The sequence below is a fragment of the Vanessa tameamea genome, chromosome 15 (assembly GCF_037043105.1).
Source record: "Vanessa tameamea isolate UH-Manoa-2023 chromosome 15, ilVanTame1 primary haplotype, whole genome shotgun sequence".
Taxonomy (NCBI): domain Eukaryota; kingdom Metazoa; phylum Arthropoda; class Insecta; order Lepidoptera; family Nymphalidae; genus Vanessa; species Vanessa tameamea.
Genome location: NC_087323.1, coordinates 8649832 through 8666082, shown reverse-complemented (window position 1 = coordinate 8666082; position 16251 = coordinate 8649832). Strand labels below are relative to the sequence as shown.

The window sequence follows — 16251 nt, the reverse complement described above, 5'->3', positions numbered from 1 at the left end:
GACAAACATACGTACGTTGTTATTTATGTTTTTTGTTGGCTCCCGTCCAGGTGACCGCTGCGCAAACGCATACGTTTATTTAGAAAGCGTTCAATTCTGTCTGCGGAATCGTTTGCGGAAAACTTAAATGGCACACTGACTCGATACTTATTTTTATGCATTTTATTTTTTATATTTAAGACTTATTGTCACATAAAATATACCTTTATAACAATTTATAGCTTACATTTCAATTTATAAAGAATAATGAAAACATCTATTACGCCAAAATCTATTAGTCCAGTTGTTATTATCGGAAGTTCACAGGTTCAAATAAGGACAAACACCGATCATGAGTTTTCAAATGTTTGATTTACGTTTACAATTCAACTAGTGCTAAGCAGTGAAGGAACGCTGGGACTACTAGGGGCTGTTACTTTTTTTATTTTGTAAGTATTTGTAAGCCAACACATACGCTCATTACCACAACCGCTGTTTTAAGTAAAACATTTAACATCAAAATTAATTTAAACTCATCACGTATACTCATACATATTATGAATGTAAATTAACTCCGTCTGTCTGTAACGCTTTCACGGCCCAACCTCTGAATCGCATTTGATAAAATTTTGTATGAAACAAATTTGAACCCCAAGGAAGGACATAGGCCACCAACCGCTTAAACGGAAGCGAAGCCGCGGGCTACAACTAATATGCAATAATAACAGTAACCTTCTATATAAATTCATACCAAATGACATAGCGATTCACCGCAACAAGCTGAACTCAGATGATTTAGCGATAAAATGCGCAATGTTAATTTAAACGGCCAATACAGCAGCTAACAATGGGAACGATGATTTTGCATAATTTTATTGATCCAAATATCCGTGGATCATTGATCATTGGGTCAATAATACGTATTAAACTTGTCATGATTCAGTAGTGATGTACAAACATAAACAACTAAGTATCGATGCTACTACTCCTTTATCGAATCGATCATACTTTTATACTTAATATGTCTAATTGTAATTGTCTGGATCCCTTCCACTTACTTGTTATTTTACCGTTAAACAGGTTTATTTTTATTGTTACGTCTTGGTCTAAATTATGAGTGAGCCAATACAGACACTAGGAAGATAACATCTAAGATCCAGTGGTTAGCAGCGAATAGAAATGACTTATATTTATTAAAGTAGTGTCTATGGGTGACTTACACCAGTGGTAACACACAAAATATCAGTAATTATTTAAAAAAATCGCAAACTGATTCTATATTAATTTAATAATTTAATCACTTACCAAAATTAAAATATCGATATCGATAAAAAATCGATGCTAACCAATACGAGAACAACCCGTGCAAATCCGCTGTCCGCCGATGCGTGCCAAATGAGATGATCGATCATAGCTTTATACTTAAGTCCAGGTGTGGATTCGATCTGTGGAACAATTTGGGCACACAGACTTTAAGAAAACATTTTTATTATTATAAAAGCACGTGCGTTTAATTTTACATTTATACGAGAGACGTAAATTGACGTAACTGTTTTTTATTGTTGACTGTAAAGAAGCATTAAGCGAGCTTCTTTTACATTGGGATGGCAAGAAGTACTAAAAGAAGACATTCCTTACACTTTCAATACCGGTAATTACTAGTTTTATGTAATATGACTTATCTATTGGGTCTGGAATTAAATAGTCTAAAAATCAATTTTAAAACAATCAATAGATAATATTGGACTACTAATCAAAGTAAAAGTCGAGATTGTCCAGTGGTTAGTACATGTGAATACCAAACCAATACCATACCATACCATACCAATGAGGGCAAATCGGGATTAGCACGACTGAATTTTGATATGCTAAATTCGTGTTTACATAAATAAATTTTGTGTGTTGGCAGTGAAAACAGTGCGAGTAAACATGCATGTGTCGAATTAAAAGCAGCCAAATGTATATCCACCAATCTCGATTGGAACAGCGTGTTGAAATAAGGCACAAACATTCTTCTTAAAACAAATTACATTAACCAAGTTGTGGGACATTTACAAGCTCTTACTTTATTTGAAATGTATCCGTACCATCTTATTATATAAAATGTTCGTTCCCTGCATACCACACAAGACAATCTTTAAAATGATCTTTTTAATGTTCGTCTTAGCAATTTTGAATTGAACCGTAATTAAAACTAGGACATAAATACAGATAGATAAATATTAAATGTCTTATATTCTGACACAAAGATTTTACACCGTTCATTAAATATTTTTTTAGTGTTTATTAAACTACAAAAGTGCCATTCTTTTTCAATATAAATCTGATTCCAGATCGTACTCGTATCGTCCAGTATTTATTCATATTATAGCTATTCATATATTCAGACCTGCATTTTTATTTTGTAAGAACTCACTTCGTTTAATTTAAATGCTATTATTAATACGAGTTTTTTCTGCAATAGAAAAGCTTTGTAATCTTACCACCTAGCAAAAATCAGCACGATCTGTTCGGACTTTTTATGAATATCTTTAGGTTTTCGTAAACGAAAGATGTACTTTTTTATTCAATAAAACTTATCGCTCGGTTTTGAAATGATGATTAAAATCAGATTTAAACCTTTTTGGTTTAAATCTGATTTTTTAAGTTTTGGTTTATTGCATCGTCGGTCAAAATAACATTCAGATTAGTTACGCTAATATTAATCACAGTTTTAAAAATATTAAATATATATTATAATGAAAAAGCAATTCAAATTTGAACGAAGCATCTTTTTTGAAGAGATTTATGTGTGTTTTTGAAGTGCTATTGAATTGTGTTGTTACTAATAACTATTAAAATTAACTATAATTTCAAAATAAATAAAAAATACACAAAGTAAAAATTAAACAAACAACAGTTATCTGAGCAACAGTATACCTGAATAAATGCAAATAATCAATATATATATATAACTCTTCCGTTACTGAGTGATTGAGTGACTGAATGACTGACAGACAACGCACAGCCTAAACCACTGGACCTAGAGACTTGAAATTTGGCACACGTATACCTTGAGTATCCTAGAGGTGCACTAAGAAGGTATTTTTCAAAATTCCCACGGGATAGGGAATAAATGGGATTTATATTTTTATTTGTTTATAAAAATAACCAATATAAATTGATCCCACATTGCGTATATTTTGCTTAGGAGCAGGGCTCTACTTACATTGCAAAATTTAAAAAACTTGAAAAAAGGGAAATATCTTCAAGCATCGTTCCCTTTTGGTAGATCTATGAGCTATTTACATACCTATAAATATGTATATGGAACCCTCGGTCCACGAGTCCTACTCGCACTTTATTAGGTAGGTTAGTTTCAATTGAATAGTTACTTTAGGTTTCATTTATTTTTAGTTAGTTTCTTTTTAGTTCGTAATTAGGTTTGCAGGTTAAAGTTGAATAAAATCGTGTCTCTGCATTTCGTTAAAATGATTCAGAAAACACACCTCATAAAATATGTTATGAAATCCATACTTCCATACTATTATACTATATATTTTAATATTATAAATGCGAAAGTAACTCTGTCTGTCTGTCTGTTTCGCTTTCACGCCAAAACTACTGGACCGATTTAAATGAAATTTGGTATACATATATTCTAGAGCCTGAGAAAGGCCATAGGCTTAATTTTAATTTGGAAAAAAATGCTGTAAAGGGTTGAAAGGGGGGATGACAGGTTGTAAGTTGTTGAAAGTATTGTCATTTTTAGAACTAGAAGCATAAAACTTATATTTTAGGCTGTACACTTATAAACTAACATATCATGACACCCACTAAGGAGCGAATTTTGGAAATTCTACCCCTAAAGGGTTGAAATAAGGGTTGAAAGTTTGTATAGAAGTCCATCATTTTTTAAGATAGAAACATGAAACTTTATTTTTGGGATACTGATAAAAAATGAGTGGATACGTATTTAAGCGTTTCTGCATATTCAAACTCTAAGGAGAGTAATAGAGGTTGATATTTCTTATACAGGTTAGTCTGGAAGTCTGTCATTTTGAAGTTAGAACCATGAAATTTTCTTTTTGGGATACCGATTAAAAATGACTTGATTCGCATTTAAGCGTTTCTGAATATTCTACCCTAAGGAGGGAAATAGGATTAACATTCCGTAAACAGGTTAGTTTGGAAGTCCGTCATTTTTGAAGTTAGAAGCTATGAAATACACACCAATGTCAACAAAGAGGTCTTACATTAACGAAATATTTTAAGTTAATTTGTAAATATATTCAATTATTCATATTCTACGCGAGCAAAGCCGCGGGTAACAGCTAGTATTGATATATAATAGAATAATTCATACAGCGCTTTAAGCGGTTTATACAAAAACTTTCAAATAGAGAACATTATTACGATACTAAGATTTAGTAAATAATTAGATACGTGAGCAGTTCTTTTTCAGTATTAAATTGGATAACGTCCTAAATTCATTGCAACGAATCATATTTTATTTATTAATAGCAATATATCTACATATAATTACTTATAAACGCCAACAAAATTTGAATAAAAAACTCTTTAAAGCAATCACACGTATGAGGTAACAAAAAACACACACAAAACTTCTCAACTTTCAAATCAAACACCGGCCAATATTTGCACCCCATTGTTTACGCAAACTTCTCACATGCCGGTTAACACGCAAAAACCCTTGTTGCCCAATAAAAATCACCAACAAGTCCGGTCGGATATCAGAAATTTTCCCACCCTCAAAAATTCCTTACAACAATTTTATTACATCGAATAGCTGAGCGAAATAGGACCTTATTATTTAGACAGTATAGCATACTATAGGTGAAGGTACATATTTGTGGATTAAGGCTTTCCCTTTCAGTAAATTTGGTCCATATGTTAGGACAAGTGAACTGACTTCTTTACTGGACACCCTAAATTGAGTGCGTGAGGGAGGAAATGGTATTTATTGGAATTTCCTATGGGTTGTACATCTCGATCACTCTCACTATAGGGTTCTTTGGAAGTGATAAGTGAATTTACAAATAGCTTTTATTTGGTATTTAGATTCAGAGATTGAAAATTATAGAAACAAATCAAGTTATATAATTTTATACTTATAGAAATATTTATTTTCTGAACATTATTATATTGAAATAGTAATAATATTATTGAATCAAAATATTAAAGAACATTCATTGTGAAATCGATAAATATTCAAAATTTGTTTTTTATTAAAATATTAACAATTATTAATAAAGTCCTAGTAATTATTTAGTAACAAAATAAGATTGAACCGTTGACACTATTTCTTCAAATAAGAGTCTATCAATATCAATACGAAGTGGATTATATACATCACGCAGCCGCATATTATATTTATAATAAAAGTCAGAACTTTCTACATGTAAAATTTTAAATACCGTTAGATAACAATCTATCACGCGAGATTGTAAACTGACCTATTAAGTCAGTTTTACTCTCTGAATATATTTTAAAAATCTCAATGAGCTTGGATAATAGTATCAATAAAAAAAAAAACAAAATGTATATATTTCAAATATCACGCTAAGCAAATATTACTTTTATCAGCCCCCATTCCTGAATAATTCATTTCACACACCGGAAGTGGGATCAATTGGGCGGAAGACTTGACCGGGTCGAGTGACCCTTCCCTTGTCCCTTCATCATTTTAAGCCCTCATGAAAGCGGCTTTTAGGATTCCTTGAGCATGTTTTCTTGAGTAAGCTAAGGAGTTATTCGATTTGAAAGAATGTGATATTTCAATAATAATACATATTTATATTGACGTAGCGTCAAATATATTTTATAATTGTTTTAACGAGTTTTTAGTTAAACAATTATTTCTCTCTTCGAGCTAATACACCAACCTATACAACATTTTTAAAATTATGTTTCTACATTTAACTTAAAATCAAAAACCTAGTTTTGGAAATGTGGATGATAAAGGTCATAATAAAAATACGACGTAACAATGAGTCATGAAAGACATAATGCTTATAACATTTTACAATGCAATACCTATTAAAGGTACGCCGTTGTTTCTATCATGTTTATTAATTTATTAACAATGTTAATCTAGGAATAGAGTGATATTCATACAGTATCAGTCTGAGTATTTGTGTCTAGCTGTGTAAATAGCCTTATATCAATTTAAATTATAAATTACGGAAAATTGAAATTTAAGTTGTCAATGACTTACCTATTTTTTAAATTTGTTATTTTTAAATTTGGTTACATACATTTCGAAAATACCGAATTTAAAGACAAGGCTTTATAGTGCAACTCTTTTGTAACAAAACGAATAAATGAAAAAAATACCTGAATGACTAATATTTTTAATACAAGCTATGTCTCTAACTGTATTGTTAAAAAAATAAAACCGGATAAAAATAATAATTTAATTAACAACAATTCACTAAAAAAATATACAAAAGTCATCACAAACGATAGCCTTAACTTAGAATTTTACGTAATTAAAATATTTTTGATCGTAAAATTTAAAAATCGAGGAGTCAACACACTTGCGCGAGCAATGTCGGTAAACATCAAGGAATACGGTCACTTTTAAAGCTACAGCCTATTTGTATGAGTAGGCAACTACAAGCTTATAATTTCGAGTAAGAGGCCATCTTAAATTTTACAAAAAATATTTAGCGACGTACAAAACAATAAAGATGGTAAAAGAAGATTGTATACAAAAGTATGGCTGTAACATAAGGATTCGGACGAACCGCAAGAAAGCGATGCGCAGTCTGCTAAGGTACGCTTATAGTGATGCAACAGCAACTATGAACTTTTCTGTTGCCGTTTCGTTGTAAAAAGTTTTAGCAAAACTTTGGAAATCAATGTTGCTCCTACTTTTCTTTGTCACTGAAGTGTGGTTTCTTTTTCTATATGTATATTCTCCATCTCTATATTTTCACGTTACTTTATACAAATGAGACCTTAACGACCGTCTGTAAAACCAACAAAATGGTGACAAAGAACAGAACTGAAGGCGGAATAGTCTTCGAAGATTTGTTTTCTTGCACTAGTGATCTGGGTGCCACTACAGTTGGTATGGCGAATGCTTGATTATTACAACGATTCAACTAAAAACAGAAAAATTATAATTACATATTATGATTAGCTGGAAAATGAAACACCGTATGGGAAATAGACATCATCGCCACTAGGCAATGTCTCTGAAAGAAATTATGTTAACCATTCCTTTTAAAACATTTAGTCAGTTTCCTGCCTTCAGAAAATCTAATTTTCTTAAATAGCCTAATGAGAATGCTCTCCTAGACAGATTTTTTTTTCGATTGATTTCAGCAAGTGTAGTGGATTTTTGGTTGGATTGCTCTCTAGCAAAAACCAACCGTCAATAAAATCTCGTAGTCCGCAAAAACAGGTAGCACTCTTTTTTTCACAATTTCTCATAATCCAACGGAGCGGAAATCTAAAACGACCAGTTCTATTGCAGGATCAAAGACTTAACGTTGTATGCAAAAGCTGCCATATGCCAAATCTGCATGAATCCTTGACAATAATGCCCATCAATTTTCATTCATATTAGCCAATTGACTAAAACTTTAAATTAGGTTTTAAAATGATACACCGTGTTTTGTTCTTTATTTTATCATTAATCTTCACTCAGACTCAACACTATTTCGAAGTTTTATTTAAATCCACCTGATTTATAATAAAGTAAATCCATTCACGATTAGAAAACAAGATTTTTATTGTACTTACATCACAGCACGTCGTCTCCGGAGAACCGATACATCCCGACTTACAGCCTCGTACTACGGCCTCAAAAGTGTTGCCCTTTGATATGACAGATGTGGAACACTTATCATCAACGCTATGGCACGTAATCGTTTGAACTCTGGAAACAAATTCAATACGAAAGACCAATCAAATATCATTTTGCAATCGCCATTGCTATACTTTCAAACTAAACTTTAGTACTTCTCCATATTATTAAATGTTTCGTCGTCAACCAAGCAATGCATTTTCTTAATACATTTATCGTTTATTGATTCAAACAATATTACAAACACTTAAACCACGTATTCTCAAAGTTTTCAAAATGTATCTCTTCCTAGTTTTATTGATTTGACATTTGACAGAAGAGGACACCCCATTATTTAACTAATCACCAAATTAAATAACATTTATAAATGAAGCTGTTAATGATTAATTGCTAAATAGGTTAAAGATAAACTTTTTGACGTGAAGCTTCTGACTCATTTAATAGAATAAAGTAACTACCTGACGCTGAAATCTCAAAAGTGCTAGAATAATTTTACCTGTATTTTGTAGGATCCAGACACGCCTTTAGTGGTGTATCAGACTTGTATGCGCAAACATAGCATTCCAATGGGCGCATCTTTGTCGTTCTAGTTACTGGTATTGTATGGGTTGTATGTAACTGTATAGCTGGTGCCCGCCTTCCGATACTCTCTTCAACTTTTTCTGCTATAGTATCATCTTCATCATCGTCCTCATCGTTATCATCACCATCGCTTGAGTCATCTTTTCTTCTAAGCAAAATGCACTTATTATTAAAGGAACTTAAGTTTGTGGACTTTGTGAAGACCTGAGTTTACACAAACTCATCATTTATAAACATACACCTATTTTATTTTTGTTCCAGTTTGAAGGATGAGTGAGCCAGTGCGATTCAGAGACAAGATATATAAGATCTAGATAACTACTAAACATTAGATCATTAGATCATTTGCCAGAAAGCATTGATCTATAAAATAATAATAATATCAACATATTTAAGCCGGCAACACTTAACGACATGTGGGCACCTAATTTAATTAGTATTTGAAGGAATTCATCGTTCCGTGAATGTCATTTACGGCTACTATTAATGTATTTGACGTCCTTATCTAAAACTGAAAGCTTAACATTATTTAAAAAAGGATATATTTTCCTTATATTATGAAGTAAACAAACAATTATGAAGTTTGAAAAGAAACCCGCTGCGTTTGTTTCGCGAGTTCTTTACAGGTTTGATGGTTTCATTTGCGAACCGGCAATAGTTTTTAATTTTGATACAAAAGTCAGTGCAGTCAGTCAGTCATATCGAATGAAGAAATTTAAGTATCAATTCAAAAACGATTGGATAACAGTTACTTAATTAATCCATAAGTTTAATAAATTGTTGGTATTTAACTCTGTATTACTGTCATAATATTAATAATGAGCAAGGAGTCGAGTAAAACGATTTTACACAAACTATACATTAATAAAACGATATATTTAATTGCTAACTATCAAGTAAGTACACAAAAGGTAAGTTAATAAATTTAAGCTAAAGATAACCAAATTATAACAAGCTCACTCGTCATCATCTTCATCTTGTGATTTAGTTATTGAAGGCAGAAGTAGAAGAACCGCAAGCACCAAACAATACCTCCACCGAACCATGACACTTTCTGGATTACTCCAACACAACGAAATTTATCCTCTCTTACACGATAGATTTGTCATTTTATAACCTAAACTGTCTATTCACCATTTAGCGGTTGAAAATTTTACAACTGACAGCGCTCGTCGAATTTTATGTTTGGAATTTTTCTTTTCGTTCTTCTTAAAAAGTATTTATTGGTATTTTATACCTCTTTCGTTGATAGTATGTAAATAAATACTGATGACTTATTACAATAATAATACTCAGGGTGTAGAGTACAAGCCATTTTTATTTTAAAATATATAGTTTTGCAATATTACAAAGATTAAATTCTCAGCGTAAAGAGTTATCTAAAAATATGAGTAAGTAGGTAAATGGAAAATATTTATAAATGATCTGAGCACCAAACTATACAACGCAAATGTAAAAATATATAATTAAATACGAAAATGAAAGTTTTCGTTTAAAATGTTTTGTTAGAATATTAAATCTAATTTCACATCGTGACATCTATTGATGAGTTTCCGAACTAGCTACTCGCAAATAGGTGGCGTTTAAACGTAAAAATAGTGGCCAAACTGAATGTTACTAATATATTATTAATACAATATATTCTGTAAATGTAATTTTAATGATATATAATATATATACATTTCTATAAATAAAAAACAAATAATATTTTTACAATAGGCATCCGTAGACAATAATTCACCTTTTTAAATTATTTAAGGGAAAAGTAGTCCTAAGAGATATGTAAGTTAGATATTAAGAGAGTATCTACCGATCAAAATGGTGTATGTTGTTTTATTCAAGAACAATTTACGTCTTTTTTGTCTGACATAGACCTTGGCCAAAATGATATAGAATCTAAAAAGTAGAGATAAACTAATGTAACAAAAAGTTTTCGACTGCACAAAGCCAATACAACCTTCCTCTATATTCGATTGTATAAAAAATGCTGCAAATATTTTATTACTATTTACCAATAAATAAAATGTATTTTTAATTTGATATACATTTTAAATTAGTCGTATTATTCCATAAAAAATGAAAATGATAAAACAGTTTGGAGCAAGTGTTCGTCGATTCTCATGCAGCATACATATACTTTAAATTGTATATGGTAATGTAATTGATAAAAATATAACATTATAATTGATAAAAAGAGGAACTAATGAAATCTTGGCGATCAATCTCGGTACAGTCTACTTGGTGACTTACGAAACCTATGGTGACTTTTAATTCAATTTAATCCTGTAATAATCTCCTGATCGAATATCAGATAGTAATCTCAGAATTATTTAGACGTCTGTGTACAGGGAGTATTCATTCGTTCATTTATTCGTCTCAAAGTTTTGGTCAGTAAAAAATTAAGAATAAAATAAAATCCTCTTACATTCCCGTACATCGCATAATATCGGATAATAAATAAAACCATTCCTACTACATCCGATCTTTATCTAGTCGGATCAGATTGTCGTCCATCGAATATAAGAGTGATGAAAAGATACTTGTGTGACTTACATTATTGCGCTGTACCAAATATTTTCTGCATAGTACGGCGACCAGCTTTCTTCAATAACTTGTTAAGACTTTTTTATGGTATGGGTTGGCGTACCAGCAAATGGGCCATCTGATAGTAAGTATTCACCACCGCCCATAGACACTGGCGCTATAAGAAATATTAACCATTCCTTACATCGCCAATACGCCACCAACCTTGGGAACTAAGATGTTATGTCCCTTGTGCCTGTAGTTACACCGGCTCACTCACCCTTCAAACCGGAACACAACAATACTGAGTACTGCTGTTTGGCGGTAGAATATTTATTCATTATCCTTAATTTTCATAAAGTATTAATGTAAAATTAAATATAGTTACGACAATCAATACAAGGGACATAACACCTTAGTTCCCTGGGTTACGCGCAAGTAGTATAAGGAATAATTTATACAATTCCTCCGATACCAACGTCTATGGCAGTGGTGATCACTTACCTTCAGGTGGCCAGTTTGCTAGTTAACCTGCCTTCTACATGATAAAAATGATAATATAATATAATCAATATATTTTCAATAAATAGTCGCAATGAAATGATTTTCAGAAAAAACACTTAAGAATGGGCAATCACACTAAATGGACATACAAAATAATGTGAGAGCACATAAGCAAGCGATCGATAAAAAATAAAATACAAAACAAATAAATAATATTTATTTATTTCTAAGTATAATATACTTTATTCATCTTTATTTTTTAATCAATTATTTGTTAAAGTTTAAGTTTTTGTAGGATACGCTATTATAGTACACTTACTAACTTTGGTCTTGGTTTGGTAGGTAATACCGTAAACTTATAACTTACAAACTTGATCGATAATTAAGATTTTACAATCTTCTTTTTTAAAGCTACATAAATTCTTTCGACGGCTTCGACGCGTCTGCTCCATGATGATAGGAATCGCAGTCTGACCCTTCCTTTACAAATAGTAATACTGAATAGTAAATAGCCTGTGAATGTCCTACAGCTGTGGTAAGGCTTCCTCTCCTTGAGGAGAAGGCTTGAAGCTGTTCCAATGCGACCTCGTTAATACGAGCCTACAAAACCATGTGACAGTATTTTCTCCTATCCACACATCCTCCTTGTTTCCTCACGATGTTTTCTTCGCTAAGCACGTGTTGAATTATGAACATAATAAATTAAGCACATGAATTTTAGTGGTCTCGGCTCATTATCACTCGATAAGTAAATCCAGAAGTATTAATATTAATAAAAATCGTTTATTATAATTTTCGTTTTATAATTAAAATCGTAATCTTCAAAGTATTCATAGTTAAATATTAATATACTGTTACTCGATAACAAGGAAAGTTAATACCGAGTTTTACTTTTAAAATTCAAATGATTCTCCTAATATTACCGTAGAATGGCAAAGATTTACAATGTTATTGCGGGAAAAGACCATAAAATAGCCACCATTTAAATTTTTATGTTTCGTTATCGCCATCCCAAGCAGCGGCGAGGTGATCTAATTACAAATTATGGAAATCCCCGATTTTATTTCTATAAATAACCCCTTATGCATATAATATAATGGCCTATAAAATTATGACACATTTTTATTGAAGTACCTTTATTTAAAGGTGTTTCTTCTAAACGTGACTCAAAGTCAAAGATATCTTGTTTTTGTGTTTTTTAATAATCAACGTTATTTGAATATAAATAAAATGAATAAATGTTTCTCGGTAGCGCCAAGTTATCATCAGGCGTCACATAATATTATTTGTTTCTAATAAGATAGTACTATTTTTAAATTATAAATTTTATGATAAAATCTCTCTTCTACAATTTTTCTATAAGTTATCATAGCCGCTTAGATGCTATTATTTTTTAATAATAGTCATAACACTTTTACCACCAACTCATCAGACATTCTATCGCTAAATGGCAGTACTCAGTATTGTATTGCTATGTTCCGGTTTGAAGGATGAGTGAGCCAGTGTAACTTTTTGTCTATGGGAGGTGGTGACCACTTAACATCAGGTATTATGCAATCCTATTTTGGAATTATAACAAATGCATTGATGCAATGATTTTCCTTGCGCTTTTTTAACAACTCAAACGATTTTACATACGTTATCAGAGGTACAGAAAAAAACCTTAACAACAAAGGTATGTTCTGTACCTCTGACACTGTCAGTACCCCCTTCTTCATATGCGTGTGAAAACGCTGCCAATAACTAGTTCGTTACGGAATATAATATAAAACAGTAATATAAAAATCATTAAAAACATCTCCTGTAAATTTGAGTTACATAGGTTTTATTTTTTCATAAAACAAATATGATAAATGAATATTACCATCTATTTGTCATAATGTTTATATATAACACTAGCTGAACCTGCGGCTTTACTCGCGCGAAATTTATAAAATACAAACACCTAACCCCCTTTTTACCCCCCTTAGCTCCACCCGAGTTTCGTAGAATCCGTTCTTAGCGGATGTCTACACCCTATAAAGAATCTAACTGCCAAATTTTAAGTTTGTAGGAGTTATAGTTTCGTATAGTCTGGAGACAGGGTTATAATTTTTTTAAATTTTAAATTCCGAATTGCGATTTAACGGACATAACCCCGTGCTAGCATACATGGATTAATTCTTCTATTATTTTCTTCAACTTTAGAATTTGGAAGTTTATATGTTGTATATGTACTTATTTAAGTTCTCAATATATTCTCAATAATTCTTTAGTAAATAATTTGATATAATTGAATTATTTATTGTTAGTTATCATAGCCCAGATGGCGTAATGGTTAGAATACGTTAAATTTAACCGATGACACCAAATTCAAACCAAGGCATCAACACTGAATTTGCATGGGCTAAAATTGTGTATAAATTCGAATTTGTGCTCAGCGGGGATGTTATAACCTGTATGTATTTTATAAAAATGTGCTACATATGTTCGATAGGTACATACTCTAACTTACATTGGAGCAGCTTAGAGGAATAGGCTCCGAAACATCCTCAAAAGTCTTAACTTTAGCTCGGTACAATCTATAAATATATTTTCACCAAAATCTTCTCAAATAGTTTAATACAATTGGCGTTAAACGACTGAGTTTTTTGGAAAAAACCATATTCATAACCTTTATATATTATTTGTCTTATAAGATAACGTTTCAAAACTTCTAAGATTGTACTCGAACAGAGTACATTTTAATAGCAATCTTTGATTATTAATTTTAAAACATAATAATTTTATATATTTGAAATCAAACGTTGCTAATAAGCAACTTTATCATTATATCCTCTCGGTAAATAAGTTGGTACCGTCTGACCGCCAACTCCCGTACCACGCGCTCATTGGTCAAATCAAATAGCGCGCGCTTACCCGTCTTTTTGTTACACGTTTCCGTCCCCGTCACGAAATTGATTAATTGATTATTCACAAATAGATGTTTGGATATCTGCATCGAAAATAGCCCATAAGGCAATTTTTTATCAGCATTTTATCGATATTAGCCGACCTAGTCCTAAAGATATCGTCTTAGCTAAATTGGTATAATTTTTAAGCATACGAGTAGAATAATAATTTTTAATCCATTATGATAAAAAAACTGCATTAAGGAAGCAACAAGTTCTATTCATATCATCAAATGCAACTACCATAAAATATTTTATACTGTTCCGGAGTTATAATGTAAAGGAAGACTATACGTTAACTGTTATATAATTGAGTAACTGAATTCTGACCGAAAAATTAAATCAAACAAAATTACATTTTATATTTGGTAGGACTGTATGCAGGCCATATCGCTAAACAGCACTTAGTATGTTATGTTTCGGTATGAAAGGTGAGTAAGCCAGTGTACCTAATTAAAGGACATATCTTCTTAGACCCGAATAACCATTGACGCAGAGGCGACGTAAGGAACGTTTCATAATTCTTACAGCGCCTATATCCATAAGCAGTAACCACTTGCCATTAGCCAATCAATCCTCCTGTTTTAGGTACGTCTTTATATTAGAAATTAAAAAAAAAAATGCATTATATATTTTACTTCTATTCCAAGTTTAGTTTGATTTAAGTGCACATCTAATGTCAGTATATTTATACATATTTGCACTCAAGAAATAATAATAATATTTAGACGTCCAATTAGAGCCTTAAAAGAATCGCTCGATTATTATTTCATACGACTATTATATCGTTCTTGTATTCATGTAAAAATATATACGGTTTTATTTTAGTAAAATATTGCATGCTCGTGAGAAACATTAAAAGGTCTTAACAAAGCGAGGTTATTGTGGAAACGATTAGCGCTCGCCTAGACCCTAGGCCAATCCAGCTACGTTTTAACGTTAGGTATATCAAAGGGCTTAAGCTTCCATCAAAGGTGCTATTAATAACGAAGAGCAACCTAAACGTGGCTTTTTCAAACACGCACACACTCGCCCCTTTCCGTGTCTCTCGCCTAGCCGGCTCCGCTGTCGCCCCACAAAGCCGGCCCGCCCGCAATCCCCGTACAAACCCGAATACACGACCTCATTAAAAATGAAACTCTACAAACGTGCCCCAGACTACAAAACGCAACTTGTCAAAGCGAAAAGCGCTACCTAGCGGTGAGTAGCGGAACTACGCCACTCGCGGAACCAACCTCTGTACTTTTTTAATTAACCTCATACACTGAATGAATGCGTGAAATACGTTAGATTTTTTTCTCTCGTACGCGGTTAGTTTGGTTGCTTTGAGTAAAGTATGTTAATTCAACGGCTCTCATGTTTTTTGAACTGTTCGTGAGGGAGCGTAACTTTGTGGCATAGAGTGCTTAATTAGCAACGAATTACTAATAATGTTATTTAACAATATTTTTATGGGAAAACTACAAAATCAGGCATTACATCTCGAACATCTTTGCTTTAATCATGAAAAGAGTTTTAAGAAGCGGTATCCGTGAAAATGAGCAAGTCGCGCAAGTCTTTTATCTCGGCTAGGTTCGCTCAAAAAGTGCAAACTCTGTACAAAGTTCACTTTCGCCTTGTGAACTAATTTTTCGCTCGGTGTCAAGTTCATGGCTGTGGGACGAGCGGTGCGGGGTGTGCGGGGACGGGGGGCCGAGGGACGGGGCGCTATGATAAAATAAAATATTCATTATGAGGTTGCTTTCGTGAACATTGGCTCCGAGCGCCAATGTTCACGAAAGCGCGATTGTGCAGCTGACGAGAATTGGCTCTTGAAGTTTTGAATTTAAAACTATGTTAGGTATAAGAAAGAAATTATTTCAACTAAATTATAAATATATAATCCATAAAATATATTTTAAATGAAATATATTTTTT

At 32.1% G+C, this 16251-nt stretch overlaps 1 protein-coding gene across 2 annotated transcripts; it reads right to left on the bottom strand.

Annotated features, from left to right (window-relative positions):
- Positions 1–6381: 6381 nt before the first annotated feature.
- On the bottom strand, positions 6382–9561 carry LOC113399668 (uncharacterized). 2 transcript variants are annotated; one of them, XM_064217126.1, is made up of 4 exons: positions 9338–9561; positions 8292–8525; positions 7732–7867; positions 6382–7088 (listed from the first exon to the last, which is right to left on the bottom strand). In XM_064217126.1, the coding sequence occupies exons 1-4, from the start codon at positions 9421–9423 to the stop codon at positions 6927–6929; spliced, it is 618 nt and encodes a 205-aa protein (XP_064073196.1). In that variant the 5' UTR covers positions 9424–9561; the 3' UTR covers positions 6382–6926. The 2 variants fall into 2 exon arrangements, with proteins under 2 accessions (XP_064073196.1, XP_026494637.1); XM_026638852.2 differs by having other exon boundaries at positions 8292–8522.
- Between the last annotated feature and the right edge of the window lie 6690 nt (positions 9562–16251).